Source organism: Papaver somniferum, chromosome 5, assembly GCF_003573695.1.
Source record: "Papaver somniferum cultivar HN1 chromosome 5, ASM357369v1, whole genome shotgun sequence".
Taxonomy (NCBI): Eukaryota; Viridiplantae; Streptophyta; class Magnoliopsida; order Ranunculales; family Papaveraceae; genus Papaver; species Papaver somniferum.
In genome coordinates this window covers 121027635-121052390 of record NC_039362.1, presented here as the reverse complement: position 1 = coordinate 121052390, position 24756 = coordinate 121027635, and the positions used below count along the sequence as shown (strand labels likewise).

General features: G+C 36.2%; 2 protein-coding genes across 2 annotated transcripts; one reads left to right on the top strand and one right to left on the bottom strand.

Annotated features, from left to right (window-relative positions):
* The first annotated feature begins 1361 nt into the window (after nucleotides 1–1361).
* Nucleotides 1362–5048, top strand: LOC113282527 (alpha,alpha-trehalose-phosphate synthase [UDP-forming] 6-like). Its single transcript, XM_026531553.1, has 3 exons — nucleotides 1362–3863; nucleotides 3969–4242; nucleotides 4543–5048. Exons 1-3 carry the CDS (start codon nucleotides 1867–1869, stop codon nucleotides 4831–4833), a joined length of 2562 nt encoding a protein of 853 aa, XP_026387338.1. The 5' UTR covers nucleotides 1362–1866; the 3' UTR covers nucleotides 4834–5048.
* A 1406-nt stretch (nucleotides 5049–6454) lies between these two features.
* Nucleotides 6455–9794, bottom strand: LOC113282528 (ankyrin repeat-containing protein At2g01680-like). Its single transcript, XM_026531555.1, has 3 exons — nucleotides 9257–9794; nucleotides 7852–8261; nucleotides 6455–7561 (listed from the first exon to the last, which is right to left on the bottom strand). The coding sequence occupies exons 1-3, from the start codon at nucleotides 9579–9581 to the stop codon at nucleotides 6686–6688; spliced, it is 1611 nt and encodes a 536-aa protein (XP_026387340.1). The 5' UTR covers nucleotides 9582–9794; the 3' UTR covers nucleotides 6455–6685.
* Nucleotides 9795–24756: the final 14962 nt, after the last annotated feature.

Here is a 24756-nt window from a genome sequence, read left to right as displayed (position 1 = left end):
ATAATATTCTCAATTAAATTCTCATGCATATTCAAAAACTCAACAAAGCCTACTAGAGGCTACTACTACTAAAAATATCTTCCTTGGGACAAATGTCCCTTCAAACACGTGAGAATCACATGCCAAGCATTCAATACAATGTACCACGACCACCTTTTCTTTTTCATTTTTCTTCCTCCATTCAACCTTATCCACTTATCTATAAATTCCTCTTCTACTTCTTAATTAGCTGTGGCCAACTTGTAAATTTCATCAGGGTCCCACCTTTTTATGACTTACGTGGCAAAATTCCCTCTCCAAATGGGAGACAGCTATTTTGAACCCAGCCGTTGCAAATATCTGTATTTCTTTGTTTTTGTTTTTCCGCTCTCAAAATTGAGCTAGGAGTGTTACAGTAGAACACGTAGTAGGTTAATTAATTGGATTATTATCTGAAACAGTTATCTGTCGGAATTATTATGAATTTTCTCAAAACAACAAAAAACAAGATAAAACAAGGGTGTTCCCGGGTCGACACGTAGCAGTTAAATATAATTGAAAGACAAAACAGATTTCGCCACGTGTTTGAATTTACTAACAGTACCACGGCAAATGCCACTAGCCCGGTTAAACATCTATTGAATCCTTGATCCTACGTTCATATTCGCCAGACTTAATAACGCGTTTCGTTAACAGAAGCAAAAATACTTCTATAAGTCAGAAGCATACCTATTTTTTGATGAAAGTCAGTTCAGAAAAATTATTACCAGATTGATTTCTTTTAGGGATCTTTTTGGTTTTTGATTGAGAAATCAATGTGCTAGAGAGTGATTCTATCATCTATGTTCGGATCAGAACACATTAAAAAAGGTTTTCTCTTTAACTTATTTGTTTTCTGTGTATAGAATCAAATCGGATACAGTCCAATACATGCATGACTATCATGAGAAAGTTTCGAGCATGACAGCTAATGCAACACCATTGCTCCTCCTAGGCCACAATTTTTCGTGTCCCACATTGTTTTTCCACTTCATAAACACCACAGATAATTTCAAAGAACACAAAAAACTATATCGCCGTCATTTTTCAAGATAAAACGGAAGGGATAATATTGTTTTCTTTTCGTACTACGTTTTTCGAATCAACCAGTACTCTACAATGTCAAGCATCAATACCTCTGGTGCATATTTACAAACACAGGATAGGCATTAAGTAGGACCCACTACAGAGATGGGAGTTTCAGATCAGATCGATTTTCCGTATTTGCCACGTGAATGTATTTGGCATGAGTAATACGCGTGTTAAGGTATAGGTGAATCACACTTTAGTAGAAGCGTTATTTTCAATTTCAATTTTTTAATATCTCTACGTATAAAACTCAGAGCAAGTGGATATGGACTGTCTTCTGTGTGTGAGAGAGTGTGTAGTCTGTTAAAAGTTGAGTAATTAATGAAATTCCCTTAAAACTTACGACTTTGAATGAATTTATCTCCATCTTCTTCAGTTCAATCTTCTCTGGGTTGGTAACAAATTCTCATTTCTTTAATGGGTTCTTTTCATTTTCATCATCACTAGTTTTATTAATATTTTTTCTGTTTCATTTCAAGTTGAGTAGATTCGATTCTGTTTACTATTTTAGGAGTTTATTCTCATAGTTTAATCCATTTCTAGAAGCAAACTTTTAATAATCCTCATAATTTCCATGGTCATATTGAGTTAATTTCCAGATATTAATGGGATTTAGTAACAATAAGTATTTGCAGAGAAAGTTATTCAATCTTTTTTTATTATATTGGGTGTTGTATCCATCCAGATAGATAAGAATAAGAAAAAGGGTTCCTCAAAGGAGAGTGATTTTCAAGTTTAGGGTTCAAGGGAGGGGAGGGAATGGTTACTAGATCTTACTCAAATCTGTTAGAACTTGCTTCAGGTGAGTCACCACCACCATCATTTGATCAACTTAATAGAAGAATTCCTCGTGTTGTAGATATAATGTCTAATCTTGATAATGATTATCCATCTGATCTTAGTGCTGTTTCACCATCATCAGTGTCACCTAAAGATAGAGTTATTATTGTAGCTAATCAGCTCCCAATTAGGGTTCATAGGAAATTAGATAATCAAGGTTGGACTTTTGATTGGGTTGAGGATTCGCTTCTTCTTCAGTTAAAAGATGGTTTAGGTGAAGATGATGTTGAAGTTATTTATGTTGGTTGTTTACAAGAAGAGATTCATTTGAATGAACAAGAAGAGGTTTCACAGATTTTGCTTGAGACTTTTAAATGTGTTCCTACATTTTTGCCACCTGAGCTTTTTAGTAGATTCTATCATGGTTTCTGTAAACAGCAATTGTGGCCATTATTTCATTATATGTTGCCGTTGTCGCCTGATCTTGGTGGTCGGTTTGATCGTTCGTTGTGGCAAGCTTATGTGTCTGTTAATAAGATCTTTGCTGATAAGATCTTAGAAGTTATTAATCCTGAAGATGATTTTGTTTGGGTACATGATTATCATTTAATGGTCTTGCCGACTTTCTTAAGGAAGAGGTTTAATAGAGTGAAGCTTGGGTTTTTTCTGCATAGTCCGTTTCCTTCGTCGGAGATTTATAAGACTTTGCCTGTTAGGGAAGAACTGTTGAGGGCACTGTTGAATTCTGACTTGATTGGTTTCCACACATTCGATTATGCTCGTCATTTTCTGTCTTGTTGTAGTAGAATGTTGGGGTTATCGTATGAGTCGAAACGCGGTTATATTGGTCTCGAGTATTATGGCAGAACTGTTAGCATTAAAATTCTTGCGGTTGGTATTCACATGGGTCAATTGAAATCAGTTTTGAGCCTTAGTGAGACTGAAAAGAAAGTTGCAGAGCTTAAGAGCCAATTCCGTGACCGCGGAAGGGTCATGATGCTTGGGGTGGATGATATGGATATTTTTAAAGGTATTAGCTTGAAGCTCTTGGCAATGGAACAGTTCCTTATACAGCATCCAGAGTGGCGGGGAAAAGTGGTTTTGGTTCAAATTGCAAATCCAGCTAGAGGTCGCGGAAGAGATGTTCAGGAAGTACAGGCTGAGACTTATTCAACAGTTAAACGGATTAATGAAACGTTCGGGCAACCTGGATATGAACCCGTTATTTTGATCGACAAACCACTTCCGTTCTACGAAAAGATCGCTTATTATGTGGTCGCTGAGTGTTGTTTGGTGACTGCTGTTAGGGATGGAATGAACCTAATTCCCTATGAATACATCATTAGTCGGCAAGGAAATGAAAAATTGGATAAAGCGTTAGAATTGGATCCCTGCAACCGGAAGAAGAGTATGTTGGTTGTTTCTGAATTCATTGGTTGCTCTCCGTCTCTCAGTGGAGCTATTCGTGTAAACCCATGGAATATTGATGCAGTTGCTGAAGCAATGGATTGTGCGATAGAGATGGCTGAAGCTGAAAAACAACTGCGGCACGAGAAGCATTATAGGTATGTTAGTACCCATGATGTTGGGTACTGGGCACACAGCTTTCTACAAGATTTAGAGAGGGCATGTAAGGATCATGGAAGGCGAAGGTGTTGGGGCATTGGATTCGGGTTGGGATTTAGGGTTGTGGCTCTTGATCAAAGCTTCAGGAAGCTCTCAATAGAGCATATTGTATCAGCTTATAGAAGGACCAAAAAGAGAGCTATTCTTTTAGATTATGATGGCACTTTGATGCCTCAAGCTTCGATAGACAAGAGTCCTAGTTCAAAATCAATCGAAATCTTAAACAAGTTGTGCAGAGATGAGAACAATATGGTGTTTCTTGTCAGCGCTAGAAGTCGAACGACTCTTGATGCATGGTTTTCTCCTTGTGAGAATTTGGGACTTGCTGCTGAGCACGGCTATTTTATGAGGTGAAGTCGTTTAAGACATTTGTGAATTGAAAAGCTTCAAGATGTGTACAGTGCAACACCATACGGATTGACATTTGTGTTTCTTTTTTTTGTTTTTTGTTTCAGGTTGAAGCGAAATGCAGAATGGGAGACGCATGGGCCTGCTGCAGATTGTTGTTGGAAGCAGATAGCAGAACCTGTGATGAAGTTATACACAGAAACAACCGATGGGTCCACTATTGAAGATAAGGAAACTTCACTGGTTTGGAGTTACGAGGATTCCGATCCTGATTTCGGGTCATGCCAAGCGAAGGAACTTCTGGATCATCTTGAGAGTGTGCTTGCAAATGAGCCAGTTTCTGTGAAGAGTGGGCAGACCATTGTCGAGGTCAAGCCTCAGGTTTGTGATTCTACATTCCTTTTTATCTATAGTCTGAATTGTTATTTATTGTTGTCGTCAGGTAGGGATAGAACCCACAAGAGGCATGAACATCCGAAAGAGTCGTAAGAAAATAATCTAAACTCGGTACATTGTTTTGTCCATTTCTATTCTTGGACTTCACCATAAAGCAATGTTAAACGTTTTGTAGTTTAATAAGTATTACTCTCCATACGTGCTCTTAATTTTACCTCTTTAAGTTGGTATCCTTGCAATGAAATGACGAATTAATCTAATCTGCATTTTTGTGTTACCTAACAGGGGGTGAACAAGGGGCTCGTGGCCGAAAGGATACTTTCATCAATGCAGGAGAGCGGAATGTTACCAGATTTTGTTTTGTGCATAGGAGATGACAGATCCGATGAAGACATGTTTGAGGTCGTCATGAATTCCATAGCAGGTCCATCTCTCTCTCCTACAGCAGAAATTTTCGCATGCACTGTTGGTCGAAAGCCTAGCAGAGCTAAATATTATCTGGAGGACACGGTGGAGATTGTTAGATTGATGCAAGGTCTAGCCTCAGTTTCTGAAGAGGCAGCACCTACTTCCTGAAGGTGAACCTGAAATTACAGCATTATTATGCTTTTTTTTTCCTGCATGTGTTGTAAAACGTTGTAGTTTTAATCTTTTTACTTTTAGCCAAGTGAACACCGTAGTAATGGAAGTAGTTTTAGTTTCTCATGTTATCCATCTTAGTGCATGGGAGTCACCTGTAAATACGTTAATACAAATCTCCATAAATCTAAAGCTTGTTCGACTTTGTTAAATCTTCGTGGTTTGCAATTACTTTGTTATCTTTTCGAACCCTGATTTTGGGCATACCTAAATCTTTCTAGGCATACAAAACAATAGTCCCATCTTGGATGAATTTATAAGGGTACCCTATGGGTAGTTCAATTACCTATATACCCTTAATACAAAAATCTAAAATCAGTTTTCTAAAAAATCAAAATCAGTTTCCCTTAACATCTCTTCTTCCTCCTCTAGCCGAACTCTTCCCCTCTTGCGAAAAAAAGTTCATCATCGTGATTAATTGTTGATTCATAAAAATTTGATCGTAGGTTAAACTCAACCACATAATGACTCGTACAAACAAAAATAGGGATTAGGCAAACCAAATCGTCTTTTAATCCATCAATTGAAGAAGAAGAACCAATTGAAGATGAAGGTATAGAAACTGAAAATCAACCACCAATTGAACCAGAAATTAAACCAACTGCATCTCCAACTCCGGAAATGAGGATAAGAAAGTAAGTTTTACAAACACAATCTCCTATTTGCTGTTTTTCATCGATTAAATGACGGTTACAGTGTTGGGTTCGGCTCAAAATTGAGTTGCGTTTTTAGCCGAACTGTTCTTCACAAAAGCTTCCTGTAAGTGTATATGAACAGTTCGGCATGAAATTTCATAAAATTTCAAGCCGAACCTAGTCACAGATAGAGATGCATAGAGGTTCGGCGTATTCGATAACCATAATATGTGCCGAACCTAGCACATTTACGAGGTTCGGCTATTACGATATTCTCAATATGTGCCGAACCAATAACAATATTTTAACCCAAAAAATAACAAATTGATGTTCGGCTCATACGATTTTAGAAATATAAGCCGAACCAGTAATTATTTTTTTTCCGCGCTATTCAGGATGTTGTTCGGCTTACTATGAAACTTTCATATAAGCCGAACTAGTGTCTAGCAAAAGGGTTGGAATTGAAAATTATAGTTTCGGCGCATGCAGTAAACAGATTCAGTGAGCCGAACCGTTCATCAATCGGTAGATTCGGCTCATAGATGTGAACCGAACCTCAACCTGTTTCGCCGAACCATGATCCAAAAAATCATCTAAACAACCTTTATAATTCTGAAAATTATCTTAATCACTAAACAAAATATTTAATCACTAATCAATATTACTAACACTAATACGTAAAGAGTAGATTTGTCATTAAAAAAATCTGGATTAAGGGGTTATCTGATTTTGCTATTTCACAATCTTTTTTGTCTTTATTCAATATGCCTAGAAAGTTTTTGGCATGCCCAAAATCAGGGTTCATCTTTTCAGAAGTTGGCATTGTGAAGATTTATAGAGTGAACTGAACAGGGTGAAATCTAGATGGGCCATTCATGGTTATGGGTGTTTTAATTCCATGTTGCAAAGAGATTTTCGACCGGTAAAGGAAACATTTTGCTTGATTTCACCTATACGGTCCTTTCATTAGTTCCTTATACATAAATCTATTTGACATTACCATTTATCCTCCAGAAACCCTTCCATGTAAATCTCTTCCCTTGCAGAATACCTTACAAAATCTAAACTGCATCTCTTGGGTGGTTTATAACCATGACACATTATTTACAACAGCTCCAACTGGAACTGCAATCCTACACTATATTAACAAAGACTTACAAGGCGTAAATCTTCTCGTGTTCGGAGTTGTAAGCATCAGGATCTGAAAAATCTGAGTACCTAGTCCATGAAAATGATTTACTCCCACTTGCCCGTTTTATGCGTCTTTGCGAATCATCGCCTGACATCCCAAAATGCTGTTGGAAAACACAGTAACACATAGCTGCAAGAGTTCCAACAAGGATTGGAACTCCAACTACAGTTATAGTTATTGCCATCCATGATCCTCTCCTTCCCACAACAACAAAAGATAATGAGATAAATGCACCACATGTACTTACACAAGCTGCCCACATTAGTTTGTTAACAACTGAAACAACTTGTTTTTGAGCCCTAGTATCCCATGCAACCAAAGTGATTTGGACCACCACAACTGCCAGAGATATGAAGAGTGAAGTAGCATTCAAAAGACAGAATAACCTGAACCCCAAATTATCTGCAATGTTGGCTTCTCCAGTGTCTGGCCCAACCTGAAAATACTGTCCTGGCAAATTGAAAATAGCCATGAATGCGATGGAAGCAAAGAGAACAGCAACAACTGTCACAGAATTGGTGGTGTTTTGAACAGCTTCTCTATGTAGCTTCCGAAGTTCTTTAGCGATTCCAGATACTCGTTTGTTGGTTTTCCCGTTTTGTATGAGTTGCATATGTACCTCGTGTTTTATATCACTAACAGTTCTTTTTAACTCCTGATTTTCATCCACTCGGCCAACATTTCTTGCATGCTTGGCACCAGCTTCTGTTAGAGCCTCCTTGATTTCTAATGCAGATTCTCCATATTGAAGTTTTTCTGCTAAATCCATTGCAGTTTCCTTCTGATTATTGATGGCATTGACGTCGACAGCTAAGTAACTAAGTAGAAGGCACACTATCTGAAATCACATAAAGATAACCATCTTTAAGTCAATTTGCGTAGAACCCTTACAAGAAGAGTGCACTACGTCAACAAATTCTATAAACTACCAATCCTGAGAACACAAAATCCCTGATAAGATGAGCAGTGACAGAAATGAAAGCAAGAATAGGAAATCGGAGATACAAAATACTAATATCCAATGGAAAAATAAAACAAAAAGAGAAAACCGAACAGAGAATAAAAACTTTTGCAACAAACAGGGCATGGTACCACCAACTCAATAGATAGAGCAATGACGAAAACTACCTGTGGTCGACATTTCCTGGTAGCCATATGAACAGCAGTGTTTCCCTTCTTGTCGCGTGCATTCAATATAGAGAGATCAGCAATCAGTAACTCCTCAACTACAGAAGGATCCTGACCTTTTACGGCCATATGAAGTGCAGTTTGGCCCTTCTTGTCTTTGATTGAGACGACTTCAGAATCTCTGTCTAGAAGTGCTTTCACTATTCTGAAATAACCATACCTAGCTGTATTGTGCAACGCTGTTTTCCCATTTTTTCTAACTATTCTCATGCAACTTTCATCTGCATCTAGTATGGCATTCACTACATCCAGGTGGTCCTGGACAGCCGCTGTATAAAGGGGACTTGTGTTTGACTTGTCACATATATTGCAAAGCTCAGGCCACAAGTTCAACAGTTCCTTCACGATGCCTGCACACAAACACCATTATGTAGAAACGTTAATCTGTCAGCATATCATCGTAGTCAAGAGTTTTCACTAGGCACAGAAGAAAGGTGCTGAGATGGGTTATAAATCCAAGGTCAAAGAACTACAGGGTTCTATGACCTTTTACTAGACAGAATCCGAAACATGGAATGAGATAGTGACACCGGATTTTTCAACGATTTTCATTCTCCTACTAAACCAATTGCCTTATTCTCCCTAGATACTATCATGGAGCAACAATGAAACTCAATGTTCACCACATAATCTTCCCTTAGATTGCACCATTCGACAAACTCAGGACAGTGACAACTAATAACAGTCCCCAGGGAGTTCTAGGCCCCCAAATCTCAACAGACCTTCTCTTGCAAGGTGCAATACTGATTCAATGGAACATTTTTCTTTTGTTCAGTGTCTTCATTTAAAAATAATCTTGAGGGGAATGAGAATATCTGTCCTCAATCACAGCTTATCTTTTCCCCCCTTCTCGAAAAGCATGTTATTCGCTTAATCTAGGTTTCTTATGAAGTTAAGTGGAGCTAAAAGCCGAACATTTGGTGTTTGATTTGGTTTAAGTGATTGTTTCCTCCCCTTTCTCCACATGATGATCTCTATATTTTCTTTACAATGAATTTCTGTTTAATTAGCTTTAACCTACAGAACCTAAAACATAGTTTCAGTAGAATTCATGTCACCAATTCAAAGCACAACAGAACTGAAATTCAGTCTAAGTTCAACCCTAATCTAGACATCAAAAGTGTATGTAGATCCTAATAATATCTGGTTCTAGTAAAATTAACAAAATCAAAACACATACCTAATCTTAAATTTCCCTAAATTGACTATTCATTCTCCACTCTTAGCAATCTAATAACTCAACAATAACTACTGTCAACCTCACACCTAAACTGAATTTAGCCCTATCTCAATTCAAACCCAAGGAACAATAATCAAATAAATAGACAGTGAGAAATTTGATTACCTAAATGTCCACGCTTAGCAGCCACATGAAATGCATTCAAATCAAGCTTAGACCTGATTGACACAATTCGAATATCACAGAACTGAATCAAGTATTTAAAAACATCTTCAAGATTATTATCCGCAGCAACATAAATCGATGTTTCACCATTATCATTAGTTAATCCCATTAACGAATTATTTTGATCATTACATTCTTCAAGCAATTGTGTGATCAAATCAAGATTAGCAGATCGTACAGCTAAGAAGAATGATTGATGAGATATAAGTCTTAATGATTTAGTAGTAGTACTAGTATCCATCACCACTACTGAAGATGAAGCCATGGATAATCAGAAGAAATATTTCTGTGTATCTGTTTGTTTTTGATGTTTAGATTCTTTCAGCTGCTGGTTATGGTGCTAATTTGTTTGACTTTTAGTGGTGGAGAAATTAGGAGTCAAACAATAAGGATGATGATGAATTTTGTTTGGCTCCATTATTTGAGAGATGGAGAGTGAAATGAAAGCAAAGTCGTTGGTTGTGATGGTGAACTGAGATTCCTCTCTTCCCTCCTTTAATCTCTCTCATAAAAACAGTTTAAATACATGCCCCTTTTTCTTTTTAATAACTTAATTAAATGGGCTACTTTAATTAACCACTGTTTTCAACTATTATGGGCTACTTTAATCGCTACACAAAAACACACATTTCTTTAACTTACTCATTGAGTATCTAGCATACTAGCAGGTGTCACTCCGTTACAATGGTAAAATTGTTTGATAATATTACCAGCGTCCTGAGTTTGAAACTCCTCAGCACACGTTTTTCAGAATCCCACAAGTGGAGTTCTGAGTTTTTGCCTTTTCCGATACAAAGACAAAGAAAGGATAAGAAATCCATAAAATACTAAACAGTGAGCTCCTTAATTGGCTTTAAATGACTTGGTCCAGGAACTAGCAGCATAAATTTCATTTTCCTTGTAAGCCATCAAGAAAAGGTTTTTAAATGTTCATTAAGACAATCCACCTAACAAGCAGAGCTTTCGAGTCTGGACAAAACAAGATTTATTTCATAGGACCCCTAAGAGCATCCACAGTGGGCGAGGATAACCAAAAATTTGGGATAAGATCGTAGCACAGTGGGACGGAGTAAAGATCAAATCCCAACCAAAGATCAAATTCCAGACCAAATATGGTCGCGACAAATCCCAAATTGTAATATAGTCGGGCGTAAATTTAAAGTACGCTTGTTGTTGGGCGTAAATTTAAAGTACGCTTGTTAACGGGCGTAAATCAAATTTACGTATGTTGGTGGGCGGAATTTAAATTTACGTTTGTTGCGGGCGTAACATAAATTTACGCCTGATGAGACGGACAGCAGAATTCGGCGCGTTGCCAGGCGGACACCAAAATTAAGAACCTAGTTTAAGCATAATATATTAAGAAGATCGTGTTAAAGAGTAAAGGCCATATAGGATTACCTTTCATACATGCATCAGTGTGTCTTTTACTTTGAGAATTAAAATGATTTCTTTTTCCTTCTTAATTAATGTAGTTTGTTCTTAGATGTTGCGACAGGCTTTCGTATCTGCTCAGGTAGGTGATTTCTTTTCACGTGGTGGGAACATGTCGGTTGCAGGTTGGTTTCTTATAATACATGGATACTTTGGCACTTGTCGGTTAGGCCTTAAGGAGAGAAATAATGCAACTCGTGACGATGATAGATGAAAATTTGTTAAAAGGCGGACGAAAAGAAGTTTGAGGAGGATTTTGAACCATATTGCCACCTACAACGACTCGCCACCAACTGCCTCCACCACCGACACCAAAGCTACCACCCTCGTCGTCAACAGCTCACCGTCCGTGGTGAAATAAACATGCCGTTGAGGATTCATTGATGTCTCCTTGAATTTCATTTGAACTCCCTCTAATAAGAGTTTAAGCCCATGTGAAGCCCATATCCTTCTAGTAAATACTGTACTAGCCTTCCAACGAAACTCGCACAAATGCACACAACTGGGAAGTAATCCACTGTCAAAATATGGGACGTCGTCTCGGATCAACGAAGAGAAAGCCAAATGCCAAATAATTTCCACGATCTTCCCATGCACAAACTAAAAAAATTACCAGAGTCGTTGGTAAATGGGAAACTTAGGTGGAGACCCAAAAAAAAAAAATTCTCATTGTCAAGCCCACAATTAATTTTAGGTACTGTGGCACTTATAATTATTTTCGTGACATCCATAATTATATGAAATTATTAAAAATGTATGTATGACGGATTATGCATTCGCATGACAGGTTATGCATCAGGAGTATAATTGGTAACAAAACTTGGATATAACATATCTAAAAATCCGCGCCTTGGATTTTTACAAATTTTATATCGTTGGAAATCTTTTTAAGAGAGCTATGCAACGAGTACAAACAAGAATATCAAATTTTTGTTTTTCACGAAAAAATCGGAGGTAATCATCATTTTAGACACAATTTTCGAAAACTTGATACATAACCATTATGCAGCCACCAAAAAGGATGCATAACGCATTATGCAGACGCATAACGAATTATGCAACCATTTTCTCCACTGCATAAAAAATTATGCATCTGCATAACAAAGTTATACATCTATAACAAGTTGTGTAGCCATTGTATTAGTGCGTACATAAAAAAATAGATGCATAATGCATTATGCATGTATTTTCTCGATGCATAAAAGATTGTGCAACAATTTTCTCGATGCATAATGCATTATGCAGCCGTATTTTCGGATGCATAACAGGTTATGCCTCTATTTTCGCGACTGCATAACATATTATGCGAATATTATTTTAGGTGCATGACAAGTTATGCAGTCATTGTTTTTGTTGATTTTAATAGTGATAAAAAAGTTGTTGCATAACGTGTTATACAACCCTTTTCTGGACTGCATAACAAGTTATGCAACAACTTTTGTAGATGCATAACAGGTTATGCAACCACTTTCTCATCCGCATAATAAGTTATGTAGTCACTTTTGTATCTGCAATGCAACCATTTCTTTTATTTCACCCAACTATCGGCCACATTAAACTCTCTCCATCTTCTCACCGTCTAGAAAGCTCACTCAACCCGTACACACTGACTCTAAAGCTGCCATAACTCATTCCCGTCCAAGGTATTGCTTTCATGTCCAAGCTCCAAAAGTAGCAGTCAGATTTAAAGCTACTTTTGCTTTCATGTCCGAGATCCAAAAGTAGCAGTCAAATTTAAAGATTGAAATTGTCTCCATTCACGGATGAAGAATCATGATGGAACTGCATATTTTGATCTCCTTCTTTAGATGATTCACTTGTTCAGTTAGTTTGTAAATCTCAAGAGACTAATATCAGTTAAACTCTAAACTATTGTTGCCGCTGCTGCACGTGAAACTGATCATATGAGACCCCTCCGTTCATCACCTAACTTTAGTTCAAATGAGACATGTTAGTAATTAGAAAATTCACAGCTAACTTCTTCAACTGCAGCTAGACAGCAGCGTCTCAACCAACACAAAATCAATTCACCGGATCCACCAGCTCTTCTTCATCTCGGCAACATCTCCTTAAAACCAACAGAACATACCTCATCTTCTTCTCCATGTTGCTGTTGCCAAACGCCTTAATTCGACCACCACTGATTCAATCAATTCCAACCATGAAACCAGCATCATTCATTTCGAACCCCAAACTCCATTCACTGAGAAATCACCAATTCAGTCAACCCATCTATGCAAACATGCATATGCACTTCCACTTATTTGTTGTCGAACTGAATTTCATCACCACTCCCTGAATTTCATCACCATCGTTCATCACCAACTATCGGCCACAACAAACTCCTTACAAATTGAAGTCGAAGTAACACATACTGAGATTAAATGGAAGAATTAAGAACATGAGATAAAGTTAAAATTTTTTAGCAAACCCTAGAATTTGGGTTTCCTAACCAAGTTTTCATCTTTCTTCTTATCCTTCATACCGCTAATCTTCTAACCAAAGAATTGTTGTCGTTGTTACTGAAAGAGAAACCATCTCTCGATCTGTCTCCCCTATCCCATAAAGAAAAAGTAAAAAGTGGTTCTCCCTTGCTGGAATCAGTTGATTTTCTAGGGTTTATTAGGATCAAAGATCAAAGATTTCTGTACAATCGTTTTTGAAATTCAAAGAATCAATAGAGAAGAAACTCACAGTAGAGGAGAAGAAGAAGAGAAGGAATTTCAAAAGAAAGTTTGTTGCTTGTGAAGAAACACAATTTTATAAACTATGGGTGTGACTGAAATTTTATCCCAAAGAATGGGTGCGCGCCTGAACTTTTCTGGGCGTGGGTTTCTCAGTGGAAAAATCTGGGAGAATGGGTCTCACTGTAGTTTTCACTTGGTATATGGTACTATTACTAACACTACAATGAGGCCCACGTCTCGTTGTATTTTTTTTTTCTTTTTTCAAAAATTTAAATTTTATTGATTACAAAAGGTTGTGTCAGGGAATTCTATCCTGGAACCTATAATAGGTTGTGTCAGGGAATTCTATCCTGCATATAGAAGCTGGCATGTCAGTGAAATCATTACCTGTCCCTTATTAAGATGTCCACCTTTTTTTTGCAAAGTAATCAGCAGAGAAGTTTACTTCTCTGTAAACATGATTAAAGTGGGTGCTATTGATCTTCCTGCAGATGAACTTCCATTTGTTCCATACACACCAAGGCAGTTTATTTTTAGTAAAGGCAGTTATTGAAGCTGTAGAATCAGAGTTGATAATCACTTTGGTTTTAGCTTTGATGACTGCCCATTCTAAAGCAGCAATAACCCCTATCACTTCTGCAATGAAGTTTGTGGTAATACCAAGTCCTCCGCTTTCAACTGTAACATAGTTTCCTGCACTGTCTCTTTCCACAAAACCATAACCAGCATATCCAGGATTATCTTTAGAAGCTACATCGCGACATAGGAGTATAATATCAGGTTCAGGCAAAGTAAATGAACATTCAATGGCTCTGGGAGATCTTACCTTTCTGTAACCAATATGGAAATTTTTAGAATTTGTAGATCATAGGAAGTATTATTCATGAATCCTTTAAGCCTTATTTCACTGTCACATATCATTCTAGAAATTCTTTGAATGGATTTTTGGCTGTCAGGCTTTACATTCTCAAAGCAACACTTATTCCTTGTGAACCAGATATCCACCATAATGTTGAAAGCAGTAATGTACCATATTTCTTGAATTACTGGGCTTTTCCTTCTGCATAACTTAATCACATCATCAAAGGATTTGGGATTTTTAAAAGCAAAAATACCTCCAATCCAATTCCATAGTATTTGTCCATAGTCACAATCCCATAATATATGATGAGTAGAATCTTGATTTAGAACACAAGTAGCATCTTGAAGCCAGCTGCATACCTCTCTTATTCACATTTTCATCAGTGTTGCAGGCACCTCTAGTTATTTTCCATATATTACTGGCAGTGGAGGGATGCACACAAGATTTCCAGATTTTCTTATACCAGTTCAGTCTTGGCTGCTTTTTCCTTACTATGTTGATTGCACTATGAACTGAGAAACTGTTGTCCTGAGTTGCAGTCCATACTAATATATCTTGGTTAGATAAAAGAACAGGAAGGTCTTCAATAGAGAAAAAAGATAATAATGCTTCTGGAATAGCCCAAAAATTATCAACAATTAAGTCTTCCACCTTTATGTGAATATGCTGCTGTGTAAATTCATTTTCAGGGAATGTTTAGATGATGCTTGATTCAAGAATCCAAGTGTCATACCAGAGAGAGATATTACTTCCAGTCCCAACTAACCATCTGGTGTTTTCCTCAAAATCCTGAATTACCCATTTAATCCCAGGCCAAATGGATGATTGTTTATGGTAAGTAATCCATCTGCCATGTTTATCCTTATATTTTGCTAAAATTGTTTTTGCCCAATCTTCATTTGATATAAGAATTCTCCATAGAAATTTCATCAGCAAGGCTTTATTGATATCTTCAAATCTTCTAATTCCCAAACTTCCTTCATCAAGAGGAGAACAAACTTTGTCCCAAGATATAGTTATAAATTTTCTTTCATCTGCATTACCACTCTATAAGAAGTTTCTAATAATTTTTTCACAAGCTTCAGTTACCTTCTTTGGCCATTTATATATGGACATATTATAAATAGGAATACTACTCAATACAAATTTTATGAGAGTAATCCTGGCTTGAAAGTTTAAAAATCTTCCTATCCAAGAGGCTAATCTTTTTTGTAGCATCTCAAAAAAATACCACAAATGTTCAGCTTTGATTTTACCTTGGAAAAGCATTACTCCTGAGTATATATCAGGAAAGCATGATAGACTCACATTCATGAATTCAACAATCTATAATTGTCTAGTATAAGAAGTACCATCATCAAAGCACTTGGTCTTAGTAGCACTAACAAGTTGGCTTGAAGCAGCTTGATATTCAAGTAGCAGATTCTTAAGATGATATAAGGACCTTTTACCACCATTACAAAATATAAAGATATCGTCGAAAAATACCTTTTCTGATTACTAAAGGCTGAATTTTTTGTTCTTGGATAAATTGAAGTAATCTTCTACTAAGCACATCAGCAGCCAGGATATATAAGATAGGTGAAAGTGGGTCACCTTGCTTGAAACCCCTCCAACTACAAAGTATACAATGGGACCTCCATTCAACATAATTGATATTTTAGTAGTTTTAGAAGTACCAAATCCAGTTACAAAACCTTCCAGAGAATCCATATTTCTTTAAAGAAGCTAATAAAAAATTCCAGCTGAGAGTATCATGAGCCTTGGATATGTCCAATTTTAATCCCACATTTCCTCTTCTTCTTTTGACACTCATTTCATTAACTAATTCAGATGCCAATAAATACTTGTTCATGAATGTTTCTCCCTTTAATGAAGGCACATTGTTGAGTAGAAATTAGTTTGTGTATAACTTTATTCATTCTTGTAGTGAGGATCTTTGTGATAATCTTGAAGCAAAAATTACTAAGACCAATAGGTCTGAATTGATTTACCTTCTTTGCAAAAATTAGTTCGTGTATAACTTTATTCATTCTTGTAGTGAGGATCTTTGTGATAATCTTGAAGCAAAAATTACTAAGACCAATAGGTCTGAATTGATTTACCTTCTTTGCAACGTTAATCTTAGGAAGTAAAATCAAGAAATTTGAATTTAAACCTGCAGGAATCTCTTGATTGAACCAACAATATTGAATAACAACTATTAAGTCCTTAGAAATGATTTCCCAAGCCACTCCGTAAAAAACTCATGTGAATCCATCTGGACCAGGAGCACCATCTTGGTTCAAATCAAAAATAACTTTTTTAATTTCTTCTGCTGTAGGAATCAGTTCCAAAAAACTATTATCTTCATTAGTTAGTAAAGAAGGAACTGCTTCAAGAATATCTTCAGATATTTGAACTGGTTGAGCTGTGAATTTTGACTGGAAGTAGTTGATGAGTAAAGTAGAAATGTATGATTGATTAGAAATAATATTACCTACATCATCTTCAAGTTCAGTTACAGTGTTTTTTGCTTGCCTAATCTTCATAGAAGTATGAAAAAAATTGGTATTAGCATCACCAAACTTGATCCAGTTGATTCTTACTTTTTGACTTAAAAATGTATGATAATTTTGAGCAGCAATGTCTCTGACCCCTCTAGCAGTAATATAATTATTCAACAACTCAGTATTAGAAGGATCACTATCAGACAAGATATTGGTTTCAGTTACTTTCTTTTCAGCTTGTTGTAGAGTCACTTGTACATTACCGAACACCTTCCAATTCCACTTCTTCAAAATAATTTTCAATCTTTTCAATTTATTCATAAAAATGTAAATGGCATTACCATTAATTTCCTCATTCCAAGAATCTTGTACCAACTGGATGAAATTTGGATGAGTTGTCCACGTCTTTTGAAATATATAAGGAAAATTTAATGGCTTTGGATATCTGAATTTGTACCAATTAAAAAACTGTGATCTGAAATCCCGCTTGAAGAAACTTGGTATTTCCATCCATTATAAACATTCAGCCACTAAAGATTATATAGAGCCCTATCAAGATTACACAGAATTCTTTTTTTTGCCACACCTGCCATTTGACCAAGAAAATTGAAGGACACTTTTGGGAGCTTGCAGGAGTTTACAGTTATCAATCCATTCATTAAAATCAGACATAGCTACATTAAGAGGACTTCTACCACCTTTTTTTCTCATGCACTGATGTAATAGTATTAAAGTCACCAATGATCATCCATGGTTTATGTAGATTACTAATCTTAGTAAGGTCAGCCCATAAATCCTTTCTGTTAACTGCCAGCACATCTGCATGTACACCAGTAACCAAAACCCCACCAATTTCCACTGTAATACTCCGTCTTGAATAAAAAATTATTGAAGGAGTAGAAATAGAACAATTCCAATATAACCAGATGTTTGCTTTCCTATCATCACAAGTATTATGAATTATCTGGTGATGCACACCAGGTAGTTTTATTCTATTCTTAGAATTATAATGAATTTTTGGTTCAGCTATCCAAACAAGAGTGGGATTTATTTGACCAACTAAAGATCTGAGTTTATCTTTGGCCTTAGCTCTTTTAAGGCCTCTGATATTCCAGAATAAAATTTTCATTGAGAAAAAGAGTGATGAGTAGTGGAACCCCCCTTGTTGGTCACTAGTTTCTGAAATTCTTTACTAGCTTTTCTAGTAGTAGGTGGCTTTTTTGGTGGAGGAATTTTCTTTTCTTGGGAAGTTTTCTTGCCTTTAACAGAGTTATCAACATTGTTTAAAATAACAATAGTTTGAGGGATATTACTATTATGAATGAGAGAATAAAAACTAACCTCTTTTATTTCTCCATCCTCAAAGCTAGATAAATAACTGTTTTCTTCACTTACAGGATCCAAAACACTTGAAGTAATAATAATCTCAGGCTTTGGAATATGAGAATCAACAACTTGAACTGGATGTATTATCTCCTTAGGAATCACAATACTAGTAGCACTTACATTTTTAAGAGATAAGATAAATTTATCAACATGTAAAGCTGGAAAATCTTCAAGAGGGAACAAAATCTCACCAGCTTCCTCTGAATGGTCTTTGAGAGCATTAAATTTTCCTGAAGAAAGCTCACCACTTTTATACCCCCCAATAGAAGAATCTAAGGTTTTCACTGAAGTTTCACCTACTTGTGGAGAGCAGATATCAAAACCAACAATGACTTGAGGTTTTAAGATTTTTGGTCTCCATTGTCTTTTTGGTTTAACAGCTACAAAATCTTGGACTGATTCATGTGGCAAGGTTTCGTGCTTCTTTGTTCTACATTCAGTAACCAAATGTCCCACAAACTTACAATGGTTACAAAATTTTGGGAGTTTTGGTATTTGAATAGACTGATCAAATTTACCATATTTGGATTCCACCTGAATTTTGCTGGGAATGAACTTAGCTAAATCAACTTCAACCAATACACTTGCATAATACCTATTTTCCTTTTTCATAGTAGTGGCATCAACTCTAATAGCTCTACCAATTTTATTTTCTATTTAAAGAATAATATCCTCCTTCTAGTATTCAATACTTAGGCCAGGGAAGAGAACCAAACAAAAATTGAAGAAGATTTTTGTTTTTCTGGATTAAAATTTGGTTCCCATGCTCTAATTTTTAAGTGTTGATCTCCAACTTCCCAATGCCCTTTCCAAATAAGACTTCTATCATCAGAATTTTCTAGTTTTATGACAAAAAACCTTTACCTAGAGGAATTAATTGGATATTACCTTTAGTGTTGCATTGTTTCCTCAAAGCAGTAGCAGCAGTTTCGAATTTTAACTTGACCAAATCCAATCTACCAATCAAACTAAATCTCCATTCATCTAAGCATTCATTGATGACCTCATCTGGTATGAACAAAGAATGAGCATTCTGAGCTTCAGACATCTCGATATTCTCCATTAAATTTGGATCCGAAGGTTTTTGATTAGGTTTACAACCATTAAGATTTACTGAATGAATTTTGATGTTTTCGGACATATTCTAAGAAGATTTAATGTGTAAGAATAACCATGTCAAAACACCAATCATCCAGTACACCTGAATTAATGAGAAGATCACAGAAAACGAGAAAAGGTTTTAGAGAAAAAATATGACTCGGTCGCCGATTCTGTCGCCGAGTTGCAGATCCTTTCTCGCCGAGTTCAATTTTCCCAAAATGATCACGTCCCGTTGTATTTCTTTTACTATCACTTTAGCACTAGTGGTGGATGGTCCGATTACCGATTTTAATGACATCGACATCCAGGCTAATATATGGTGGATTTTAAGTTTGACATTCGCATCCAATCCAACATGAAACACATTTGTATCAGTTGGATGTGTGGATGGACGGTTTGGATGCCGGTCGTCCAAAACTATACAAAATGACTTAAGTTTTCATAAAATTTGCACAACAACATATATATGACTGTTATAAAAGTAGAAAGTAGAATATGACAGAACATAAAACATAGAGAAGAAGAGTAGGACACACGTATATTTTGAACGAAATATTTAAGGAATCACTTGTTTTGCCAACGCCATCACCTTTGCCACATACCAAGGCTCGCCACCAACTGAAGCGCTTCATACTGAATTGATACGTAAACTTATGGAAGAAGCGAAATACCTAATTTAGGAGAGATCCCCCATCTATTACAATTTTTTTGTAATTGGTTTAAAGGGTTAATACCTAAGAAAGAAAAAAGGGGCTATTTATGATGCTCGTCTGCTTCCGCTTCCGCCTTTCCTTTCGCGTCTCACTATTCCCATGTTCCGATCTTTCCATTTCTCCAGCAACGACACCACAACCACCACTCTAGTCCTAACTAGCTTAAGACGGTCGACAATGGTAAAATAAACATATCATTAAAAATTCATGTCTTAAAAAGGCGATTTTTCAACAAAGTTGTCGTAGTCAAAATCTAGGTTTTTCGATCTAAATTCTTTGTTTGAAGTGGTTTCTGGTCGACGGTTACAGTTTTCCTCTGTTCAACCAGGTTCAATGATTGGCGTTCTCTCCATTTATTTTTGATTTTTAAAGACTAGAAATGGAAGGTGGTATGCGTGTTAGAGCATAGATCGGTTGGACCGACCAAGCGTTGGTATGTCAAGTTTGGTTGTCATATTTTAGTGAACCAAAACTCATTTAAAGAGTCGCTTGATTATATACTAGAGTCAACTTCAGATAGGTTAGCTTGAAAGTATTAGGATATGAGACAATACACGTATTACGTGAAGACTTGAAGAATGTGAAGAAGTACGAATATACAACGACAACATCATCCTTCCACTTGAGGTTAGTAATATTTGACTTGAACTGTTTCATTCCCTAATGTATCTTTCAAGTCGTGCTTATTGAAAACATAACTGCGAAGCTATGAATGATTATACTTTAGTTAGACGTAGTATTAAGGAATACGATACGAAGTATAACGCTTATATTTTGAACTTCAACATAATATTTTGAATGCTATTGTGATTATGTATGGGTATGAGGTGAAGATTTCATCCTTGGAAAAAATGTTTTACATTCATTTAAAGGAAGAAAATTCATGAACTTTTTTTGTGAATCGAAAGGGAAATCGCTAGGCTTATTGGTATGGTTATTCATTGCATATCTTTTGAACTACCAATATGTGTGATTAGTATAACCGCTCATGACTTGCTTATGTTCTTGGTAAAACTATTCACAAGGCCTGACTTTTGTATTGGTATGACTTTTATTAGTGAAACCGATCTTAAATAATCACCTGAGATGGTATGATCGATTTAGTGTTATTGGTATGACCAACTCTAGGAAAAGGGGAACCGATGCTAGTAAGAGGTGCAACCGATCACAAGAGGGGAATCGATCTTTGTAAGTGGTGCAGAAAGTTTCTAGTTATTGGGAACCGATCCTATGAACATGTGCAACACATTTTTAGACATTGGGAACCGATCCTGTAGTTGCAGGAAACCCTACAACACACCCCTTGTAATAATTTGTAGATCTAAACATAAAAATGATGATAAGAATGCTAAAATTGTAAAGAGACACAAGGTTTACGTGGTTCGATCAATTTGATCTACATCCACGGGGTTAGGTTTTACTATGATTATTTGTAACTACATCTTGATTACATGGAGACTCCATTAATGAGTATTTGGAGCTCTAGGTTCTTGAAGGAGGAAGAAGAAGGAGATAATAATAATACAACAAATTCTACTTTCTCTCTCTACAGAATGTATCCTCTCCTAAAGTGTGTATCTCTTTCTGATTATCTCTCTCCTTTCTCTCTCTTGCCTTTCTCTTTATATAGGTGTTTACATAGTGGATAACAACTAATGTACAACTAACGTTTCCCCTAATTTCGGATCTGGCTTGCGGTATTTTCGCAAGCTTACAAATGTAACATTCGCAACATTCCTAATTTTCGCAAGATCATCACACTTTTCTCATGTTTAAGTTGATGTCATCTGTTATGTCGTTTCTGAAATCATCCTGCGATGTCTTCGCGATGTGTTGTTAATAATTTCGCAAGCATATTCTTCTGTGCGAGATTCTGATCCTACATCTTGCCTCTTTTTTTCTTGAATATTGCTTGAAAAGCGATCTTTAAGAAAAAATCCACCTTGTTGTAGTTGTTGGAGGAACGAGCGAAAGAATATCGGACTTGAAAAGTACGTACTTGCCTGTATTCTTTTGTGAAGTTCTGGAACGTTGCGAAGTAAATAAGAAGTATCAACCCTTGAAGTATGTGAAGTATGAAGTATCCTTGATGAAGTATAAAAAGTACTTAATCCTCGAAATATAAGAAGAACTCTGCGAAGTAAATAAGAAGTATCTGTCCTTGAATAATAAGTATTGCCTTTATTCTTGCGAAATTATTACTCCATTTTTGGTGAGGATTCTTATTGTTCATTAGCGAACGTCCACTTTGGAAATGATTCTTGCCGAGGAGATAAAGAACATAAAATGTTTTCTTGGTAATCCATAGTTGCCTCTGTTCTTTATCTATGAGGGTAGAATCCTTGAGAAAATGTTGAATGTGCGAATTGTTTCCTTATTCTTATCTTTGCATCTGTCTCATGTTTTGTGCTCATGCAATAGTATAATCTCTTCAAGTTGCTTATAATTGTGCGAAATAATTGAGCGAGATAATCACATCATTCGGAAGAATCATATTCTGCGAAATTCTGACACATTCTACGAAATTTTAAATCATTCTGTGAAATTCTGAATCATTCTGTGAAGTTCTGAATAATCTTGCGAAATTCTTGAATAATCCTGTGAAATTCTGAATAATCCTGAATAATTTTGCTAAATTTTGCGATATTATTGCGAAATTCTGCAATATTATTCCGTACAGTTTTGTAAAGTACTTATGCGAATATAATGCTTATGTGATGATTATGTTATGAAATGTGTATGCGATGTTTATGCCATGAAATGCTTATGCAATGCTTTTATGATGCGAGTATGATGCTTGTATGATGAGAATGCTTATCTATTGCAATGTATAGTTAATGTTTTTGTTACTTAGCTCATTTTGCCGTATAAAATTGATGTAGCTCTAAATTGCTCCATTCTTCATTTCTCTGCCTTTTTCTTTAGTGTATGCATTCTTCTTCGTGTAGTTATTGTTCTTCACAAGTTCTTACTTGTTTTTCATCTTCCCTCTTTCCTGCACTATTAGTATCTCATAACAGTATGATCATAATATCAAGTCTGCGGCATTTCCACTGCCTCAGTTTCATTTCCATGTACATATTCGCAAGCTTGTTTTCTTACATATAATCATTCTCGCAAGCTTACTTGCTTACTCATTTTCTTATGTGGTCTTATTTTGCCTTCCTAGTTAAAGGTCTTATTTTTCCACCTCTTGACATTGCGACAAAATCGCAGGACGTCTTTGCACTTTCATGCAAAAACCCATTGATCTTGCCTTAACTTTTTCTTTTGTATTATTGCCTCTTCAGGATTGTTGCGACAATATGACATGCCTAAATATTCTTGCGAAAATAAAGCCCCATGACATTGTCGTCTTGCGACGAAATCGCAGGACGTCTTCACACTTTCATGTAATGACCCATTGATCTCGTCTTATCTTTTTCTCTAGTATTATTGCCTCTTCAGGATTGTCGCACAAATATGACAAGTCTTAATACCCTTGCGAGTAAAAAGCCTCATGACATTTGCGTCTTAAGACACTTATCAGCTCCCTAATGGAGGGTGTCGCCCTTATCTCCCCCCTGGTTGCCCCTTCAAGGAGGCGTACTTCTACCATACAAGGTTATCTCCTCCCATTCGGTCTTAAAAACAACCATTTTTTTTCACAGCCTCTTGTCCCTTTTACCTATAGGGCTTATGGTTACGAGGCTGCACCTTAAGTGGGGTTTTCTTCGGGCCGAGTGTAGTATAAGCCAAGACTTGTCAAGAATGGAAAGGTACGCTCTAGACGCCCATGGCACTCTTGACTCAACCATGTACCTCGGCGCCTTGATCATATTCTGCACTCCTTAGAAGAGACCCCTAGTCGTCCAACCTAAAACAAAAGCTTAGGTTGAAAATCCAAGGTACCTCTTCTGGATGGGCTTTATTGACCCCAAATCTCCATGACTCAGGTTCCAGGGGCGGTGTAACCTTTTTGCTGAGTCATGCAACAGGTACCCCTTCTATGACGTACTTTAGGTCTTACATTTGCCTCTTGCGAAATTTTATTCGCGAACTAGGGTGTACGCCATAAAGGTTCGCCTCTATCTGCGAAATTTTATTCGCGTTTCTGCGAAATGTTCGCGTCTCTTTGTTTCTGTGAAATGTTCGCGTTTCTTTATTCTCTCATTCATCTTTTCATTTATGTCATCTCTTTCATTCATTCTTTCATTTCTGTCATCTCTTTCATTCATTCTTTCATTCTTTCATTCTCATAATATTATATCATTTGAAGCAAAATAAATATTCAACAGAAATTCTAATACATTGTAATTCTGAAATCTTTGTAGTTGTGAAATCTTTGTAATACATTTATTTTATCAAAAAATTTCATTTAATTGCAAGTTCAAATCGTTTTTCTTTGTTTTGATTTCCTTTGTATAACTTGTTTCGTCTCATCCGATAAACATCTTTCATGGAAATGATCCTAATGAGGTCTTATGCAGCCTGTTGATGGAAGGTCTTACTAGCCTGTTGATGGAAGGTCTTATTTTGCCTCCTACTACTCTCCATGTTAAATATCATTCTCATTTGAAACAAAGCAAATTTTCAAGAGAAATATATAAATTAATATGTGCGAGATTTTTCTCGGTTTCTTTTGTAATTGTGGAATCTTTGTAATTATGAAATTTCTGTAATTCTGCAATTATGCCGCCTGTTGTAAATCAAATCAAAAATATTTTATTTTCTGTAAAAGAAATATTCTAGAAATATATATAAATCGATTTTTTTCGTGTTTTTTTTT